Here is a 19,117-nt window from a genome sequence, read left to right as displayed (position 1 = left end):
CAGCTTATGTCTGTAAACTTTTTAACACAATCTACACACCACATACATGCTTGACATTGATTTAAGAGCGTCCATGCAGAGTCAATTTGGGACCACATTTCTGCAAACATTTTGCAAGGTTGCATGGTCCAACTGGGAATCTTTGGGCAATAGCTGTTGCATAAGTTGCTTCAGTTCTCTTATGTTTTTCTTGGTGGAGATGGGGAAAAGCGCCCATCCAACAGCAGGGCTGCCATTTAATGTGCACAGCTAAAGGAAGAAACAACTAGCTGGTGCCCAGGGAAGAAGGCATGGTGCTGGAAGCATGTCTTCCCCAATACGTTTGCAGCCTGGTACTGTTGTTGGGCAGAGGTGGGGTCCCAAAGCACCACCTAGACTCCTGCAGAAGCCAACATTTGACCACTGCTATATACTTCACATATGGAATCTGAATGCAGACCTCAGCAAAGATGTTAAAGTGTAAATTAGAGGAACTGAAGCATAAAGACCACTTTTGCTTTATTCCACTTCAGTATCTCAGTAGACCTACTGAAATCTGGATTGCATTCTGGATTTTCTTATAATTAAAATGTGTATATGAGGTAAAAAAACAAATTCTGACACATGCACTTAACCAAATGGGCAGGGGTGAAAGTCAATGACTTGACAGGAGGGAAATGTCTGAATTCTATAATGACAAAATAAATATTTCACTTTTGTCCTGAAACTCTGTAGTTATCTATTAAAGTGCATCATGACAATTTCAAAAAATAGGGAAGTTTATGTCATTTATGCTAAGAAAAGTCAAAAATGTTAAATATGGTCTTATGGTGTGATTGTCTTGGACAGGCATTTTTTAAATATAACAATTAAGAAAAATATACTACAACTTTTTTTAATAAATTATTAAATACATTAATGCCACTTAAGAAAGTTATATGCAGTCGGTTGTTTTGAAGAAAGCGAATTACTAAAAAGAGTCTGAAACAAATTTGAATTGCAAATGAAAAGTGTGAAAATTCTAAATTTCAGAATTACACTTGGCAATTTCTAGCTTGCATGGAAACTGCCTTTTTTGCTGAATTCCTTTCTGACAGAAAATTATTTGAGGTATTGCCAAGATTACCAACAACCTTCCAAGGGCATACAAAAGAACTACAGGAAATGATATCTGAATGATATTTTACACAAGTATGTTACATATTTGCTTTTTAGAATCCTGTTTATTCAGGATGTGACATTCAAAAATGTTGAGTACTTCAGATACAGCCATCAGGAGCTGCAGATTCTCAGCAGTTTTGGAGAATCATGCATGTGTGCTCTCTTTGTCTCTCTTTTGTTAAATATTTGCAGATATTTTCAGAAGAATGAGGTAAATAAAAGTACTAAAGAGCAAAGCAGCTTCTTCAACATAACATGAAATACTGTTCAGATTTTAAGCCAACTGTAAAATTTTCGTCCATTTTGTTTGACTGATTGGTTAATAGTTGCGCTATGAATAGAAATCACATCTCTTAAGTACTGGTCACTTCCAGAACACCACACGTTATGCGGAGCAGGAATGAACACTCCTACTTTTGGTAGCTATTTTTCGTAGAAAGGCTTATGTAGCAAAATACTCAGTATTGCAATCTTTACACTCTTCCAAATTTCACTGGAATTGCTTCTCAGTTATGCCACTCGTGCACAATGAGTTTCATTAAAATATGGAACAGTTTTCAGATTAAAAACTACCTAAATGACTGGTTTACAAGTCTTATGTATAAGATGCCTAAAATATTCAAACCGAAGGTTAATGATCAAATTTACATTTTGTATATGTTAGTGCACTCTTGCTCTACTGCTTTAAACCATTGGCTCCAGAAGAAAAAGACATGAAAAATAAATGATCTCCAAATACTATCATAAACAGAGAGATGAATGGAAAAAGAATCCTTAGACAATTACGTAACTGAGGAATCTGTAGCCTACTAAGAACCAGTTTTGCACATATATCTAGTTTTACCTTTGATGGTCAGCTTCATGTGCAGCTTTGAGGAAGATTGGTTATTGCTGGCTTAAAGACTCTATGGAACTTATGCAATGAACTCAAGAAACATGAGACATAAAAGTTACACCCAAGTTTATTCTGCTCCATGAGGGTGAATGGAAGGAAAAGAGAAAATATGGAAAGCAACTTGCCGATCCTGTTTGTAAAAATCTGTCCTTTAGCACGGATGAGGTTTAATGACTCAGTGCTCACACCCCTGCGTGACAGATCCCTCTGCCTTCCACTGATGAGTTGTCACATTGTGCTCCACACCTTGAGATAACAGACTTCTCCATGAGAGACTCTGTGCTGCAGCTCTCCTTGCAGAAAATGTGCAGCATTTCTGCGATATTTAATGCTACAGGAAGAGTGGGACTAAACATTTGCCCAGAGGTCTAATTTTTATCATGAACTTGTAGAAAGTTTTTCATTTCTAAAGTAATAAATACAATCACAAAGAGAGAAAGACTTCAGACAGTTGTTAAACCCTTGCTTTAAAAACACAGTTCATTATCTTCAATATTCAAAGTATTAATTGGCCAAAATAACCAGACTTACTAATGGTAAAAACAGATTGTTAAAATGGTCCAAACTACCTCACTTGCACATTCATTGGTGTCAAAAAGCACGCCTGCAACAATTTAAGTTGTACATCTACTTGGTGCAGACTTCAGCTGTGGTCAGAAGGGACTTGGCTTATCAATAATGACTTGGTTAAAGCTCTCAGTCCTGGACTCTGGCCTCTCTCCTTTCACTACGTTGTTCAAGCTGCATCCCACTCTCCAGACTGGGATTCCTCCAGGGTGAAGATGTGCCAAGCCCCTACAGTCCCAGGCGTATGGATTGAGGAGAAAGAATGGTGAAACGCAGTCCTCTCCAGTTCCTCAGACAGCAATTTTGAAGCTATTAAAGTTACTAGCATTTAAAGAGAGCGTCCAGGCTTCTTTATACTGGGTCAGGGATAGGGTAAAACTAAGTAGAGATGAGATCTGGCCCTTAAGTTGAGCGCACCAGAGAAATACCTTTTCTTGATGAAAAAGGAGGAAAATCTGTTTTCCTGCCACTTACTCAGATTCACAGTGATTTATTCCTTTCTTATAGCCAAATAACACATTTTCTGTATAAAAACATGCAAGTAAAATACAATGTTGTAGCTACAGCATTTTAAAAAATAATTACATTGTATTGCATTTCTCTAGAATAGCCTTTTACCTCCCCTGTTAAACTTTGCTAATTTTATGCAGTGATCTAAAAATGTAAAAACTAGGGAACAATAAAGCTGGTACTTCTTATTAAAATTCTGCCAGAAATATGGAACAAAATAAGGTATGTAAAGAACTCATAAGAATATTAAGACCAATAATAATCATTTTAACATTTGCAAAACCAAAAAGTAATTCAACTCACAGAGTTTTGTATGCTAAGGAATCCTGTAAAATGCCCATTTTTCTGTTCAAAAAATGTGGTTAATAAAAGTTGTCTGATGTTATTTTGTAGAAAGGCAAAGAGTCCTTTTTATATTTGACATTAACAATCAGATCATTTGTCTCCCCAAAGAAAGCCCACACAGCTTTCATATAGACCACACAATAAAGAATAGTAATATTTCTGTTTACTGAGATATCAGCTGGCATTTCGTTACAAGTCAATGGTCTATCTTTGCTACAGCATACTAGGCTTCTATCTGGCATCTACAAATGTCAAGAGTATAAAAAAAATATAGGATGGAAATCAAAAGCATGTTCTAAATTCCTAAAAAACGAAACAAAGTTCACCTAAACATATTTGCTGCAGAAATCAGTACAATATTCAGCTGTCAATCTTGAAAAACAATGAGGGAGCGATGCTGTCAGTAGGACAGGATAATAACATTTCAAGCAGATGTTCAGGCAGGGCTCTAATTCTCACTGAACTCCCTTGGTAAGCATTTAATTTCTTTATCATATGCAAGCTAGGCAAACTGTACTTCATCAAAACTGTATTGTGAAATATTAATATTTCATATTATAGCAAAACTCCATAGAATAACCTTTGTCATATTAAGAACATCAGAATTTCAAATGTCATGGTTCTGCATTTTAATGCATCTTAAATAGCTTTTTGGCTTGGCACCATAAATTATAACTAGTTTAATCTAAATTACTATGCTGTAATACCATACAAAAATACACATTTTGTAATACAGATTCACTTCTGTGAAATACTAATGTTATGGAAAACAATGTGTCATTGTACCATGATTTTTTTACCACCTTCAATTATGAAGTGAGGTGCATACACTGCGAATGTTACAGAGAGAGAACTAGTTGGAGCCTGAATATGTATATTGTAATACCACCACATAGAAATGCAATATATCCTGAGTAAATTAATTAATTCTCTACCAGCAATGGTTTTAATTTAGAAATGGTTCTGAAAATGTATTTTAAAATCTACGTCAGTGAATTGTACAAACATGTATTATGACTAGAAAGTTTTCTCCACTATGGTTTAGTTCAAATTTAATCTGGTTCTAATTGTATCTTTGTTTCTAAAATAATCCATACAACTTGCTCCACATATAATGAAAAAAAAAAATTACAAATTAAAAATGAAGTTAGTCTTCATGTTGATTTCTGCTGGTTCTCATAATAAAGGCAACTTTTTCCACATTATTGAATGCGACGGCATCACAAATCAATGCATGTCACAACAGAATAAAGACAGATGTATCTGATTAATCAGAATTAAATTTCAGAAGTGAAGGAAGCATCTAAAAATCAAAGCAAACATTTCTGCTACCCCAGTTGTTTTTTTCCTCTTTCTAAGCAGCCCATACAATGCAGTGGGAGAACAACAAAGCCTGAATTCAGTTGATAAAAACTCAGCTTCTGCTATAAACTTCTCCCTGTGGTAGTGGATATGGTATAGAGATGCACACAGTTCATATAACCTCTGACTTAATTTGCTACTATGCTTATACAAACTTTCTGATTACAGGTTTTAATGCAAATTTTGTGTACTAAACAACACTTTCTAATAAATTCTAAGTAAATAAACCAGCTAAGTATAATACTTCTACTAAAAAACTCCCACTCACAGTTATTTGCTTAACTAACACAGTATCTCTCATTCTGCAGGTAGATTTAAAAGCTCTAAAGAGGTAATAATTGGTATTCCTTTATAGTGGGCTCTATGATATGCAGCTCCCCCATTTCCCATCAATAGCTTGCCAACAGAATTTACAAATAATATGTTGCAGCACAGAGTTATCTGAGTAAGACAGAAATAGTATTTGAACCAACAGAGCAATGAGCTATTGATCCCACAGTCAAAAAGGGAAGACATGAATGTAGGAAAAAGTGTGTGAAGGGGCATTTTTATTCTGCTACCATTTGTCTTTCCTACTGATAGTTCATTTTAAAAGCAGTTATTCTCATTTCTGGAAGAAATCAAATCTACTTGATACTAAAGCAGCTGTGCAAAGATGTTTAATTTGGTAAATAAAATTCTACAAGTCACTATCCCCCTCACAGATCCCTACAGACACACACAGGTACAGTACCCTATAATTAATATTTGCATTAGGCTATAACATCCAGTACCCTCTAAAATATTTAGAGTGCAGTATACTTAAAGGTATAAACACTGAAGGAATTTCAGCTCTTTCTCATGTTAGCTTTTTTTATGCTTCAACCATAGTACAGTAGTATGCAAGAACAAACTTTTGCTGAACCACTCAGAGTTGAAATCCTCACCCTAACACATAGAAAACACTACACAGGTTGTCATGAAGGCAATTACGCAGCAAAGTATGTGGGAGTGAGCAGAGCACGAAACAGTTAGTGCTGTGCTAACTCCCTCTTGGCAACATGTGATGCTTTCAAGGTGAGGCCAAGAGAGATGAGAGTTGGGAAGACTGGGGGAGTAAATTATGGTCCAAGGACTAGAAGCGCAGCATTGCTACCCAACAGTTCCCCTATACAAGGAAGTATGGCCTCTCATGTGCTGCAGGGATCCCTAGCCTAGCATGTTAAAAGTGTTTTCTGTGCTAGGTAGTGAAAGAGGGAAAAGGAAAAAAGTTCATATGAAATGAATCCTCTGTCTTATGAGAATCGTAGCTCTCCAGCCCGAGTCCTTTTTATCTCTGTCCTTGGATCTCCTTCTTCCAATATTTATCCTGCTTTTCTCTCTGATCTTATTCCATCACACAGTAGTTAATGCACAGAAATGTGTGGTTAGGCTGTATATGCTTTTCACTAGCTGTATATCACTCAAATTTAGCCTGCATCAGTCACTTTTGCTAAAGTGCCTAAGGATGATGCCCATGGTCAATAGGGAAGTCACTGGTTTCACTATCAGTGACTGAACACAGTGGTGAGTTCAGTAATCGGCTCTAGAAAAGGGAGCATTTCTCCTGCTGCTAAGCTCCCCATTGCCACACAGGCAGTTTACACTTGGCCTTTAACTACTGCAAATAAGAAGGAAGCCCACAAGTTAAAACTAACCAGGACAGATAAAATGAGGAGACAAGAGGGATGAACACAGAATCCTGCTTGTATCGCATACAATCAAGGCTGAAGCGGAGAAGCTTCAGCTGCCAAAAACTGTGTCTAGCAAGCTCCCTTCCACCCATAAGCTGTTCCACTCCTAGGATCCGTACTGTCTGGGGAGCAGCTCTGCCTCCTCCCACTGACTCTGAAGGCTTAGATCAGGAAATCTTTGTTCCTGGTCCTGCTACGCATTAGCTGTGACTAGCTGGGCAGGACAGCTCAGACTGAAACCTCTCCTTCCATAGGTATCGCAGCACAAGAGAGAGTTCTGCTCCCTGCTGAACACTGCACAAGATCTATGTTTACGTAATCAGAAGCTAAGTTTAAAAAAAAAAAAAGTTATGCCAACCTACAGTATTCCAAACTCTACCAACTCCTTGTTCTAGCATTAAGTCATTAAGAGCAGTCTTTGTGTAGCACTCATTGTTCACATAAGAACTGCTGTACCTCATTGAGCTTTTCTTCCCATTTGAAATATTTAGTTTTGTAGCATTAACTACAATGCTACTATTATAAATAAAAGCAATTTTATTTCTGCAGCACCTCGCAGCCAAGCATCTCAAATCCTGGCACAAATACTAAGGCTTAACACCTGTGGGAAGTGCACTACTGGTAAGAATACAATAGTAGAAAAACTAGGTAGTATTGAGGTGGGACACAGTCCTACTGCACCCAGCAATATATGATTCAAGAGTTTAGGCACCAGAAAAAGACACTACCTCCTACTGAACTTTAGAAGAAAGCTTAGCTAGAAATAATGATCACTGGGCTAGAATTCATCCAAAGCACTATTCTGAACTACTTCTCTTTAGAATAAACACTATCTGCAATATTTTGCATCTTACTGCAACAAACACAAAAAACAAAGTATTTTATAACCACTTAAGTTACTTGCTTTTAGCAATCCTCTCACTCATAAGATCTCCATCTGAGCCACACCTCCAGAGCATGGCATCCACTGGAACACTTTGCAGTCACCATTTGAAAAATGACTCAGAGTCTGCTGCTTAATGGAGTACCAACATCACTTCCTACAACATGCATGTCTTTCCTCCTGAACTCCCACCCAAGCTGGAACTCAGTCAGTGTCTGTTTAGCTCTTGAGATACACAGTAATCAACGTGCAGTCTGGCAGTACTGTGAGCATACCAGCAATAAAACTGATAAATAAATAAATCTCAGTACTTGCTATGAGTTGCCTTTAGCCTAGGCACTGAATAATTACAGCTGACGGTATGTTATACACATAAGTCAGTTGTAAACATACTTGAATGACATTTATGTCCTAAAAAGTGTTTTAATAAGAAACTCTGTGAAGTAGTTTGGAACCCTCCATTGCAGTCCAGAGGAACACTTACTTCCTTAGGGATACTTCAGGTGTGATAACAGAAGCCAGTCTGACATATTTTACAGTATGCTGTAGTAATACAGTGCTTTGTCCTTAGACCTTCCTCATATTAGAGGGCCACCCTCTATAGTTAATTCACTTACGGTACTTACCCATGTAGAGGTGGCAGAGCAACAAATCCACCTTTTCTCTTCTGCTAAGATCCCCATCCATCAGTACACGTTTATGTGCCATCTCTGAACCAAGAATAAAAGCCCCTTGTTTCCAAATTCATCTTAAAAGCTCTCTTCAGCCCATGCTACTTTTTGTCACTGGTTGACAACAGATTACCATTATCACACTGTTACTTAGGCCTATGCCCACGGATTTACTTTTGATTCTCTTCCTCTCTCCACAAGTCAAACTATACCTACATCCCAGCCCAAATCCTGTTTCTTTTCTCTGCAATACATTTATCAAAACTGTTGTTTTCTTTCACTGTCTAAACTTGCTCAGTCCTATTTTACCATTTTGAATGTAGTAACAAGAAACCCATCCTGAATGCAATTCTCAGGTCAAATAAGCAATTACACACTTAAAATCTACACAAAATGCTTTATTTTAGGTGCCACACTGAGCCATAGCCTTCAAGACTTACTTCTAACTCCTTCCTCTTCCACTACATGTTACTGAAGGTTTATGTCACTGTACTATAAACCTTCAGCTAAACTACTCTTCCCTCTATAGGCTTGTTTTATGTTGCCTCCATCTTTCTCTTCCACTACCTACCCAGCCTCAAGCTTACACTCACATTATCACATTGCAACTGCTTATCTTGGCAGTCCTTGGCACAGAAGCCGCCTTTCATGAGTTGCTTGATAAAGCTGTTACTCATTCCTTCTGCATTCTGATCCCTCACAGAAAACATATTCACTGCAATATTTAAAAAAAGGACTATTACCCTTACTAGTTGGCTAATATTAAAAGGTTGAGGAATAAAATGGAAGAATGTAACAGCAAACAAAACCAGAAATAGTGTCACCTTTACACTGCACTGTTGGAACCTCTCTGGCTGGTTTACCTACACAATGTACCATACCCTTCCCTGCTAGCTTTATGCTAGGTAGATTTAATAGTGCCATTCCCAAAAGATTCAGATTTTTCAAATACACAAAGAAATGGTTACATGCTAAATATACCTTAAAATATTTCTTACCTTATCCAGGGAGAATGTTTTAGTGACAGCAAAGCCCCATCCAGCTTCAAAAGCTCTTCGTATCATTGAAGAGCTTGTAGTAGGGGTTGCACTGGCAAGGCCAAAAGGATTTGGAAACTTCAGTCCAGCCATTTCTACACTGATATCTACTAAATCGATAGGAGTATAGAAGAGTGGTAGTTCTGGAACCGTAGAAACTGCAACACCATGTACGGACTGTAAAAAACAAACAAAAATCACAGAAATTTTTGCTGATTCATTTTTATATAATTTATTATTAGTCCTGATAAGGGAATAATTCATATATAATAACCCAAAGTTTAAATATTCTATTATGCATTCAGACTTGCAAATCAGCAAAACGTGTAACACTTGCAAATATAACATCTTCTGTCCAAATAGCATTCATGCTGAAATATTATGCCATGCTGGAAATAACTGAAGAATAATAACAATGAAACAGTTTTTTCACATCCTGTACTGCTAGCCTGGTTCAGTCCAAAGGTTTGTTCAGCCATTCTGAACAGTCAGTTCTGTTCCCTGCAGCAGCCAGCAGCAGTGAGATTGAAAAAAAAAAAACCAGCGTATGCACAGACAGACCATTTCTAGTTTCCTTCCGAGGTGCCAATCTATAAAAAGTGTAAGGATCTGTGAAAAATGAGGGAAGGCATCCATGTGCAGGATCACTCAGTCCTAACTCAACATATTTTGAACTCGTGCACCTTTTTCCCCCCGTTTAAAGATTTTATCTAGTCTACACAATGGGATACATATCAATATATGCAAAATTATCATTGTTTTAATATGTAATTGTATTAATAGGAATACTTCAAAGGTGACAAAAATTAGACTCTGATTTGGGATCAAAGAAGAACATACACATTATGGCTGTGACACCACAGTCACTTTTGTTTTCATTTTAAAGACAGCCTTTTCTCTGGAGAGTCAGTGAAAAGCTTTCAATGTAAATGTTGCATCTAATACTGTAAAAATTGTAGAGAGAAAATCTTTTTCCATGTATGGATACTGAACAGCATACTAATCAGGCTGTGGTAGGCAAAATTAAAATCTTTGCTCACTCAGATGGTAGACTCAATAAAATCACAAAGAAATAAAGCAGGAGTTTCTACCTCAGAGAAGCCCTACACAGTCTGTGTTCCTAATAAGTACCAGCATAAAATCACAGCAGTTTCTTCTATCCTTAAAATGAAGATTTCTTCAGCAGGACAAAAAGAACCACTACTGGAGGTGTGGGGAAGATTTTCTGTAACAGAGTAAAAACCTCAGCCACTTACAAATTGCTGCCTTTTTTTTTTTTTTTTTTTTTTAAGGAACTTATTTACCCCATTTTTACCTGTGAAAACTAATAAGCATGGATGGGATGAGGAGTTTTTTGTTTGTTTTAGTGCCTTTTGTTTCCTAGGCTGGTTCAAAACCTTGTTTTCGGACTGCCTGGATTGACACCTCAGATTCTGACCTCAGATCTTCAATTCTTTGGACAGAGAGGATACATTTGGGGGCCAAATCTTCTAATGGCTTAAAGGCACTGAAAGTAGTGGAAATGTCCTACCCTGAATGATGCAAACCTGAATGTGTCCCTGATGGCGGACATTTTGAGAAATGCTAATTTTTAAAGATCCCTAACACATGGGACCAAACTCCCTTCAGTATCATGACCTCTCCCAGCTAGCAGCTGATGCAGCCACACTCTATAAAACACCAGACTTTCCCCATTTCCTCCCTCGTGGGTGCTCACTGCTGCCTGCATGTCATACTCCACAGGGCTGTTTTCGTACACCAGAAGAATCTGAGTGCTTGGAAGACCAAACAGCCCCGCACTCTACATCTCAAAAAATTTTTATTAACTGACAAATCAAAGAAGATGACAAGAAAAGAAAAAAGAAGTATTGTCTTTTGATTATTTTGTGTTTGATTTCATCCCTTCAACCCTTCTTTAGTCTTTCTTAACTAAACTTTCAACTGCAAAATGTTGTTTGCAATGCCAAAACAGAACTTTCTAGATCACACAATTGAAATTAAAGCATTTTAAAAATGTTAGTACTTTTTGTCTCCTACATACTTGGTAGTGGGCAAATCTGCTAAAACCAGCACTGATATACTGAACTCTTACAATGAGCCCTTTCATTTTGCTTCTGTAAGAATGACAGCAAAGAAAGACTTACAGAAAGGTTTTTGGTCAATTCCACTCTATGTGCACATGTGAGTAATAAACCTAGTTTTCCATTTTAAAAACAGTTATTTGTCAATTCATTTGCTATCCAGAATTGTTCAAATGTTCTCTGGGAATATATTTCAGTCTGTGGATCACTCATGAACTATTCATTGCTTGTATAACTGTAAATACTGACTGCTATAGACAGACAGACAGATGGATTAAGTGCTTAATATACAGCTTAAGTTACATTGTACTGTTTCTTTTCCCAAGCAGGTCAATTTAATCTCTAAAAGTTGTTCTCACTTAAAATGAGTGTTGATTAAAAGTGATTCTTAACTAGAGACCCAAAATGAGTTTTCTGTGACAAGAGAAAATAAATCCTATACAAGACAAAAAAATAAAATCCACCAGAGCAGTGAAAGACTTTTGAACCAGCTGGTTGAATACACCTATGTAAAAATAGTCCTTGCTGCCTGCATGTCATCAAGCAAACTGGTCATAAGCAACTTCCCAAACCATGTGCAAACAGGCCTATTCTTCCTGCCAAACTTCCCTCTCAAAGAGCAAATGAACTCAAGCACCACAATATGTGCCTAATGGTTTGTTAATGATGAGGTGAGTCAGGTGGAGGTGGCAGGGGGAGGAGAAAAAAAGGTTTCAAGGTATAAACCAAGTCTTTAAAAACACACAGGGGCAGGATGCAGCTGAAGGTTCAGTAGCCAGTGGCTATACATCCTCACAGATTTATCTCTCTCCTTCCTATCACTTCCCTTTTTGCTCTATTTATTTTTTGTTGGTTTTTCCTTTCAGTGCAATGCTTATAAAAGAAATAAATTTACTAAGCCCTGATGTGTTGTTTTCTACAAAGCAAAACTTTTGGCAAACTAAAATGTTTTATAGCTTCCTGAAAGCAAAATCATCTTTATAATGAAGCATTTCCCTGACATTGCACAAACAAATAGGAAAAGAAAGCCTGCAGGCAAGGGTATATTCATAATAACTCTTCCCTTGATTTTTAAAAATAGAGGACAAAAAGTGTGGCCCATTCTTCCTCTAATTTGATGCCAATCAGCTGAGCTAACAATATTGCAGGTACTTATTGTTCCAATCACGGCAATTTTTTGGATACAGAAAGAAGGTGGTGAAAAATCCCCAGCACGTTGCATACAGTGGCCCTACCTTACTCTAACCAGGGTATGCCTAGAGGCAAAAGCAGCACAGTCCGTAGTGCAGGGCTAAGAGACAGGAACTCAGCTTTAGACCTGATACAATTTGTGACATTCATTTTCTTTAGATGGAGAAAATTCTTAACCACCGCAATATGGTCTAACTCCATTTTCAGGCCTTTAACAAAGATAGACTTTGAAAGTGAGTAGTTGTATTACTGTTATTTTTCAGAGAACCTTCTCTACAAATCCTACTGCCTGGAAGAGTTTTTCTGAGAACTTTCATCTCACTCCTGCTCTCTCTATTTCAAAGTGTAATTTTAAAACATATCTTTTCTCCCTTGCATGTGGTGCTTCTATCCTCTCTCCGATTATCCATTATTTAACTTTGTTAAATACGTTTAAACTTTGTTAAATATGTTTATGTTATTTCATACAGTTTCAGAACGGTTGTGGAAGGCATGTGTGGGGATCATCTAGTCCAACACCCTTACTCAAAGCAGGTCTACAGCAGGTTGCTCAGGGCTCTGTGCAGCTGGACAGAGGTTTTTCTAAGCTCCTTCCTGGCTTTCTGTTTCTGGAACAGACACATACTGCTTACTCAGCAGTAAGCAACTAAAATACGAGGTTTCCTGCACTTGCACCTTTTTGTAAACGGTGCTTTGTTACTTATCTCCATGCTAGTGTTTCATATGTTGTTCTAACTAAACAAAGGGACATTCAGTTTTTCCTTTGGTTATCCTGAAAAGCAGCAGACAACATAACTAACGGCTTCAAAGACAAGCTTCCTGGGAACCACCCATCTCTGGTATTGATTATGAAATAATGTACATTCCTGCATGCTCAAGGAATATACAAGAATGGTCAACCTTCATAGAAGAATCAACAACTGTACTCTTCAGATACAAAGCCCATATATTTTTTGACAGCATAGATAAAGAAAAAAAATAGCAAATATACAATACTGGTTCAAAATAACACAGTGATGTGTTTAAAATTCATATTGAATAGAATCTTAGTGAAGTGCAATTTATATCAGTTGGGATCCAGCCCTTTATTCTTTAAGTGTATCATGTACATTTCAGCCTAGGAAAAATATTAAAGAAACTGTCCACACTGGGGAGATTACAGTAAAGAAAAAATATATTTAAATAAAAGAAAACTTACTGTGAACCAGAGAGGAAAAATCACTTTTTAAGAAGGATTTTTGTGAGAAAAAGATGGCAGCTTGACTGCCACATATGGGAAAATGCTCCACAGGTAAGTGTATGAATAGAGAAGGAGTGAAGCTTCAAGACTGGCGCAGTGGCCAGGAAGAAAATACTGGAAGAATCACGATGTGAGAGCTGTCTTTGCTTTCAAGGCAGGCACAGAAAATTAGAAGTTAGTCCTGCAATAATTGTGAGTTACCCTGAATATAACTATTACATTATTAAATCCCATCCACTGATCAAAAAGAAATGAATGGTAACTGAGGCACAGAAGAGAACAGTAGCCTATATTGCCTCTGCACAAGTTCATAAAGTCACTGTTGGACAAAAGCGAGGGCCATTACAATCCCCAAACTAAATAAATCACCAAGATTATTTTACAGAAATTTTTTTGTCATTCATGGAATAACAAAAAATGTCGAATCCTGAAAAAATGTTGTGAATAGTATATAGTTGCATGAATCGGGCTGATTCTGTTTAGATTTCTAATGACTTGCAAAGAACGGTTCTAGGAAGATCCACTACGTTTTCTAACAGGTTCTACTACCACTATCCTTAGTTACGCTTTGACTGGTCATGTTTATAGAAACTAACCTGACACAGCTGCAGTCAACAATTTCTGAGATGAACCTATGCTTCATATAGTGGGAGGAAAACGTTAAGAGGCAGGAGGTATTTAGGCAACTAATGATGGAAAGTTTCCAGCATAAGAGCAGCCAAGAAGCTTCTGTAAATAACTCCCAGTTTTGAACATAAGGCATTTCTGCTGGAGAGTCCTTGAGTCTGGATCTCATGCTTCACTTGACCACGTGCCAGAGCTTGCAATTATTGGAGTTTCAGGGCACATATCAGGCCCATCTGTTTGCTTAGCCTTTTGCCTGGAGTAGGTTGGGATACAATCAACATGTCATTCAAACAGTGCATTCTGCAAGTAGTCAGCATGGTGTTTTTGAGTTTCAGTCTTTGACATGGTCTTGGGTTGGTTGAGAAATCCTATGGAATAGTTTTGTTTTGCTAAAGGCTGACTGCATTATTTATAGATCCTGGTGCCGAGATAGCTGGCAATTTTGAAAATGGCTACTTATTCCTGTAACTAAAATACAAATGGATAGATGGTATCAATTTATTTAAAATTTAATGTGTACTCAATTCAGACGCTCAGATCACAGGAAGGTTGCTTGCCTTAGAACCTCACAGTAGAGAGAAAATAAGGTAGTGTGTAAGGGTGTTTTTTCATTTGATACTGGAAGTTTCCAGCATACAGGGCTGTGAATTGAATGCGCGCACACACATGCACACAAAGGCATGCACACATGCACATACCTACCCCTATAAACATCAGGGTAACACAATCCTTCTCTAAACAGCTTCTTTAAAAAACAAACTCTCCTCCAGTCACTAAAATTTCTACCAGGTTCAAACACTGGTGAAATAAATTGCCAAATTACAGCACTCTGCACCACAGTAACCAGATTTTACAAGGGCTGCACATCCAAATAAATGCCCCTGGGCAACCCATTCATCTAACAGCTGGAAAGGTGACACTTGACATTTGGAAACTTTCCTGTGAAGATTGCTGTAAGGCTTTCCCATTAGCTTCCTGGTGAGACTGTAAGGTCGAATAAGCTGCCTTGAAACCTGCAAAGGGTAACGGAAATGCTCTAATATCACAAGCCTGCTTGATTTAAAATTCTAATTCTCAAGCCATGACTATTCAGATTTTTTCCAAAGTATTGAATACATTCCAGAGAGGGGAAAAAAAAGCAAGCTTTGAAGAGGAAGCAACATGATAAAGTAGCTTTTTTAAGTGATGCATCTATTTCTAGAGGTTAAAGAAGAAGGAGACAAAGAGGAAGAGATACCCCCCTCTCCCCCTATCACAGTTACTCAAATTCACTGTGCACTGAGAAAAGCAAGCAGGTCAGGGATTCAAGATGTTTCACACTCAGCATTTTCATAGGGTCTAAGAAGGCAGGACACACACAGTGCTTTAGAACAAGTGAGAAAAAATATGCACAGATACTAACAACAAGCTTTCAGTTGAATTATTTTTAGGAAGTGAAATCAGACCCCAACAGCATGAAATTGCACAAACATGCAATCAGAGAGGCTTTGAGCAGATGGATGGGGGAGAAAGACATCGAGCTGTTACAGTCCCAACTTCAGTTGTTCAGATCTCTTTCTGTGGGAGAATGAATCATGTATCATGTTTCTAAAAAGTTCCTTGCACTATGAACACACTCTGTCAGCTGGTTCTTCACACACAGGCTGTGTGTCCTGTCTCTGCAGGTTCCTCTGCAGATCGTCTAGACTTTGTGCTCTTTCTTTTACTAGAAAAAATTAGGGCAGAGGTGCTCAGTCAGCAACACACAAGGAGCACCGAAAGGGAACATGCAGTTAACAGGTTTTTCAAGTCTGTACCCCTCAAACTCACGTGTCTCAGGTAAATTCTCCTTTGAATTGTTTTCCTCTGTGCATTCTTGTGTCCAGTTTATCAGCCTCATCAGAGCAAACTTTGGTTCTGGTGTGGATAATCTGAGTGCTCTGTAAACTGTTAGTATACTTGCACTCTAAAAATACTAAAATTGTCTTCCCCAGGTAATAACATTGTGTCCTGGTTTGGCCTAAACCAGGCCGATTTTCCTTTCAGTGATTTTTACTTTCAGCTAAGTCTCCTTTAAGTAACTGCATTTTCTGAAACTAACTGCATGTTTTTGCAGACAGTGTCTGCTTCCAGGACTGATAACGCTCGAAGTTTGTAGTTATCACTGAGGCACCGGTAGGGATGTTGTGCAGAAAGGCTCTTGCTGTACTTATTCTTGAGAGAAACCAAGGTCACTGCTGAATTCCTCATTGCTTACGAGTGAAGAGCCGAAGGGGGGTCGCAGCTGCAGTGGGGAGCAGACAGGGCAGGTGACCCAAAATTGACCAACGAGGGTATTCCATCCCATACACGTCATTCTCGGTATAAAGTGGGGGGATCACGAGGGTCTCGCTCTCTTTCTGCTATGGCCGGTGTCCAGGGAGGACTCCGTCTGTTTTCCTGCTGCCCCCGATCCCGATCCGTGCGTTCCTGAATCCAGCTCTCGACCATCGCTAGGCCCAGGCTGGGCCTTCCCGGAGCCTGCCCTGCAGTGCCGGTGGTGACGTGGCTGACTTCAGGGGAGCTCAGTCTTGGTTTTGTATATATATTTGTATATATTTGATTATTTTTATTATTATTATTATACTTTTTTTTTTTTTTCATTATTATAGTTTATTAAAACTGTTTTAATTTTCCATCCCAGAAGTCTCTCTCCCTTTTCCCTTTCCCTTTCCCTCTGGGGGGAGGGGGGGGGATAACAGAGGGCATCTGCCGCAGGTTTAATCGCCAGCCCAGCTTTAAACCGTGACAGATTTATTGGCGCCCAACGTGGGGCTCGAGAGAAGCTCCGACAGGTTGCTCTGATAAGTCGAATCCCAGCTCCAGTGGGAGGAGACCCGGAGAGCTCAGCCAAGAGAGTATCAGATTTCTTCCTTTGAGATTTACGAGGGGTTGGAAATTAAAACAGATAGCTAAGATGGTAATGTCATTTGTGAGCCTTGTGTTACCTCTTCTCTTTATAAAGCTTGTTTTACAGTTATGTGTAATGATACCTTACTTGCCGTATGCGCTGTGTGTTAGTGCTTTCATGTGGTTTAACAGGGCGTGCTGGTCAAAATGTGTCGTTTCGGTATGGGTTGTGATACTGATTTATGTCGTGATAAACTGGGCAGTCATTATTCCGATCTCTTATCTCTATGATACAATGATGGGCAGCTTTAATCGCGAATCCGTAGCTGCGCACACCGGGCGTCTTTTAACTGATTTTGATAGTATCTGCTCCTTTTTTGCCAAGCTGATTCCTGCAAAATTCGAACAGGGCATGTTGTTATTTTTGGGTGTCCTGTATGTGTTACTGGTGTGCTATGTGATTAGATGTCGGTGCAGCAACAGCGGGAGGTATCATGCTGCCCCTGTAACCAGGAGAAAACACCGAAAGAAATCAACTAGTAAAGTGAAGGATGATGACTCAGAGGCTTCTAAGGCAGAGCCAGCACGGGACCCATGTGAGGGCCCTTCTCAGTCAGAGTCAGGGCCTGACACAGAGGGGGGTTTCCTTGATCGTCTTTTTAAAGAAGGCCCATTACACAAGAAGGACAAGAAAGGTCCTTCTAAAGCAGAACAATCACAGGAGGACTCGGACTCGGAAGTAGAGATAACCTACCACTCCTTATCCCTGAAAGAACTGCGAAATATAAGAAAAGATTTTAGTCGTTATGACGGTGAGCCAATAATTACCTGGTTGCTCCGATGCTGGGATAATGGGGCAGATAGCATAGAATTGGATGGTAGAGAAGCCAGACAGTTGGGATCCCTGTCCAGAGATGGCGGTATTGATAAGATGCTTCCAAGAAGGTCGAACAGTATCAGTCTCTGGAGGCGACTCTTGTCAGCTGTAAAGAGCAGGTATCCCTATAAAGATGATGTTATGAGCCACCTAAGCAAATGGACCACTATAGAAAAAGGTATTAACTACCTTAGAGAACTAGCTGTGCAAGAGATCATTTATAAACACCCTCAGGACATTGTAGATCCTGTAAATCCTGATGAAGTGGAATGCAACCGATCCATGTTCCGGAAGGTTGTGAAGAGTGCTCCACCAACACATGCCCATACATTGTCAATATTAGTCTGGGGAGAAGATGCTATGGCACGACCTAGTGTGGGCGAAATGGCTAACTATATGCGACAGTATGAAGATAGTATTTCTTCCCCACTGCAGGCCCATGTCTCGGCTGTGGAAAAACTGACTAAGGAAAACAAAGACTCATTGAAACAACTGTCAGACAAACTGTCCAGGATCGAGAATAAACTTGACTCTCTACCTACACAGGCCCGCGTTGCAGCCTTTAGGAGGCAACGCCCTCCTACTGGACCGGCTCAAAGGAAACGGAACACTTCACGAGGTATCCTGTGGTTTACCCTGCGTGATTATGGGGAGGACATGAACAGATGGCATGGACAACCTACCAGTACCCTACAGGCACGAGTACGTGAGTTGCAAGCTAACAGAAATACCAGAGAGAATTTTTCTAGGAGGATGGCTGCTCCAGTTACCAATGAGCAGGACCCCAGTCAGGGTAGATGGGCCTCAAATCCTTTTTTTCCAAGAGTGAATAGAGGAAATGAAGGTCCAATCCCCATGAGCAGCACGAATCCAATCTTTAATTAGAGGGGCCCTGCCTCTAGCCAGGAGGAGGAGAGGGATAACCGGATTTATTGGACTGTGTGGATTCGATGGCCTGGCACATTAGAACCACAAAAGTATCGAGCCCTGGTAGACACTGGTGCACAGTGCACCCTCATGCCATCGAATCATAAAGGGACAGAATCTGTCAGTATCTCGGGAATAACAGGGGGATCTCAAGAGTTATCTGTATTGGAGGCCGAAGTGAGCC

The 19,117-nt window shown here is 39.1% G+C and overlaps 1 protein-coding gene across 1 annotated transcript in view; it reads right to left on the bottom strand.

Annotated features, from left to right (window-relative positions):
• DPYD (dihydropyrimidine dehydrogenase) overlaps positions 1-19,117 on the bottom strand; it is a 375,099-nt gene that overhangs the window by 167,148 nt on the left and 188,834 nt on the right. Inside the window, 1 exon segment of the mRNA XM_068406142.1 lies at positions 9,084-9,299. Within this exon segment, the coding sequence (XP_068262243.1) occupies positions 9,084-9,299 (216 nt within the window).

Source organism: Nyctibius grandis, chromosome 8, assembly GCF_013368605.1.
Source record: "Nyctibius grandis isolate bNycGra1 chromosome 8, bNycGra1.pri, whole genome shotgun sequence".
In the NCBI taxonomy this organism is placed as follows: Eukaryota; Metazoa; Chordata; class Aves; order Nyctibiiformes; family Nyctibiidae; genus Nyctibius; species Nyctibius grandis.
This window is presented reverse-complemented; position numbering and strand designations above follow the sequence as displayed.